The following is a 3,069-nucleotide window of genomic DNA, read 5'->3' on the forward strand; positions in this document are numbered from 1 at the left end:
TTCTTCCTCAGGCACCCGATAGAAGTCAAAATACTGGTCCACAGAGAAGATCCATCCCAACGCATCTGAACCATCAAATTTTGGTAGATCGAATTTTGGTTTTCTGAAGTGAGGTTGGTGATTGTGAAAACCACCCCCATGACCAAAATGAGAGCCATGGCTAAACTCCGTGTGAGGGTCAGTTTCATGGCTTGTATTAATTAATAGGCTGCTTTTGCAGCACCTGCATAATGGAGTTATGCATCGTCTCCATTCTCAAACGCATTTTTTCATTGTTTCTCGCAACCTCAGCTCGATGAGCTTCTTCATTTTTCTCAACAAGCTCATACAACGTTTTAATATCAGCTTCTACCTTTTTAAACCTCGTGCCTTCTACCATGTCTCTCAACGAAAGCACCAAATGAAAGAGGTAGAATTTTCTCTTTGGATATTGATATATATATGAGTGCAGAACAAGTATAAAAACCAATGAAACAGTGCAGACCAAGTACAAAAGTCTATGAAAGGGAAGTATAGTAAGTAAGGAGCAAGAATAATAAAGGGGAGTGATGATGCTCGATCAGTGCCTTCAACCGTGTGCAATTTGTACCTGAGTGAGGAAGATAGGATTAGAGAATGCAGTTAAGAGAAGAAAGAAAGAATGTTGTCAGAGAAGGAACAGAAATGACAGAAGAAGAGAGAATTTAAATTACCAAAAGTTGCCTAACAAACATAGTCATGCAGCCGAATATTAGAGCATTTCTTTCTGTTGCCTCTTCTCAACTGCTCAACCGCATCTGTTGTCAAGTATCCCTTTTATATAACAGAATTTATTTTGTATTCAGTGCCAAATTTGCCCCTCATTACTTGGTCAGCCTCTAATTCTATTTTTCTTAATTTGCTCTGCGCCTAAGAGGTACAACAACAGGAACGAAGCCCCAAGAATATGTAGGAAAGAGGCCAGCGACCTGGAAGTGGAAAATTGCATTTAATATTCTGGGCTTATGGGCTTTAGCTGGGAGGTTGTCATTGAATAGCTTGGGCGTAAATGTCACAGAACTAGAAGGAGGATGACTTAGTAAGGCCAATAAAGAAAAAGCGCCAACTCTGCTTCAGCCACTGCTCAATTGATTACATAGATTCTAAGTTTCTAACTCACGTCCAAAAAAAAAAAGTGATTCCAACTAGTGTTTACTTTTGTTTTTGTCTTTGTGTTTTTGTTCCCATATCGAACCTTACATTTTAACTTACCAAGCAACCATCCGAGGTCAGCTCGCTCATAAGTGTTGTGGTTCAAATTTCATCTTTTACATACAGCAACTCATGTAGAATCTTAATTAGAATTCTGATCTGTCACGAATTAATTTTTGGTTTATCGAATTGGAAAATATTGTAAACAACAAAAAAAAAAACTTATCAAACGAATAGACACGTTTCTAATTTGCCATACGTACATATTTTTCATAATTATTTTTTAGTGTGAATAATAAAAGAAGAAATTTGAGAAAGAAAAAAAGGAATTTATATATTAAAAAATGTGAAACTAAACCTTTATTGTTCACATCCAAATTAATAAAGAGGAAGAGTACACTCAAATGGGTATACATGTGTGTGTGTGTGGCACAGCAATAGTCTTGAGCAATTACTATTTTCATTTCCAATAATAACTACTGATATGATACACCATCCAATATGCATTTGTCGGGCGTATATATACTTGGGTAGTGTGAGACTGTGAGGTGGCATTGTTAAGCCCTGAGGTGTTGCCTTCCCTTGCTGCATGATATACTCAGTTCTGATATACTTTTGATGGCCTGATGCATGCAAATTCAACTTTTTCCTCTATAAATACAGGAACGAAATCCCAGTTGTAATCATCAAAACCATTCCAAACCAATCCTTATCAACCTCCCACTGCACCATGAAACCATTTTGTGTTTTTCTTACTTTCTTTCTCTTGCTAGCAGCAAGTAGTAAGAAGGTGGACTCAGCCGAAACAGTTTCCTTCAACTTCAACTCTTTCAGCGAAGGAAACCCCGCAATAAATTTCCAAGGTGACGTCACTGTTCTTTCAAATGGCAATATACAACTCACGAACCTCAACAAGGTAAATAGCGTCGGCCGTGTTCTTTATGCCATGCCGGTGCGCATTTGGAGCAGTGCCACCGGCAATGTCGCCAGCTTCCTCACCTCCTTCTCTTTCGAGATGAAGGATATCAAAGATTATGATCCTGCCGACGGTATCATCTTTTTCATTGCACCGGAAGATACGCAGATTCCTGCCGGCAGTATTGGTGGTGGAACCTTAGGCGTCTCTGACACTAAAGGGGCGGGTCACTTTGTTGGAGTGGAGTTTGATACCTATTCCAACAGTGAGTACAACGATCCACCCACTGATCACGTTGGAATTGATGTAAATAGCGTGGATTCGGTGAAGACCGTGCCATGGAATAGTGTGAGTGGAGCAGTGGTGAAAGTGACTGTGATATATGACTCTTCAACAAAGACATTGAGTGTTGCTGTGACCAACGACAATGGCGATATTACCACCATTGCTCAAGTTGTTGATTTGAAGGCGAAGCTTCCGGAGAGGGTCAAGTTCGGTTTTTCTGCCTCCGGCTCCCTTGGCGGTCGTCAGATACATCTCATCCGTTCATGGTCTTTCACTTCAACCTTGATAACAACAACCAGAAGAAGCATCGACAATAACGAAAAGAAAATAATGAATATGGCAAGTGCATGATTTGGTTTCTACGTACGCTACCTAGTACTTTTAAAGAAAGACCAGACCTTTGTGTGTTATCAACTTTGTTTCTTTGTGTTTAAATTAGGTTGTATGGTTCAATATTTCCACTAATCATGGTCTGACGGTTGACCGTTTAAATAAAATAACAGGTCCAGTTTGGTATAGTTTTTGTGCATGGATTTGGGTGTGAGATTTTCTGTTGAATCTCATTCATCCTTTCACCAGGCCAATTATATTATGCCCAGATTCAATAATAAAGTCTGAAATATGAATTTAATAATTATCATGAGTAAAAATTTTTAATTTTAATAATAATGACATAATAAATATATTAAAAATTTAAA

The 3,069-nt window shown here is 38.5% G+C and overlaps 1 protein-coding gene across 1 annotated transcript; it reads left to right on the forward strand.

Moving 5' to 3' along the window:
* On the forward strand, window positions 1,838-2,898 carry LOC107619457 (galactose-binding lectin). Its single transcript, XM_016321756.2, has one exon. It carries the CDS (start codon window positions 1,901-1,903, stop codon window positions 2,720-2,722), a length of 822 nt encoding a protein of 273 aa, XP_016177242.1. The 5' UTR covers window positions 1,838-1,900; the 3' UTR covers window positions 2,723-2,898.

The sequence above is a fragment of the Arachis ipaensis genome, chromosome B09 (assembly GCF_000816755.2).
Source record: "Arachis ipaensis cultivar K30076 chromosome B09, Araip1.1, whole genome shotgun sequence".
NCBI lineage: Eukaryota > Viridiplantae > Streptophyta > Magnoliopsida > Fabales > Fabaceae > Arachis > Arachis ipaensis.

Coding starts and splice junctions, on each gene's coding strand:
- LOC107619457 (XM_016321756.2), top strand. CDS start 1,901: ATGAAACCATTTTGTGTTTTTCTTACTTTCTTTCTCTTGCTAGCAGCA.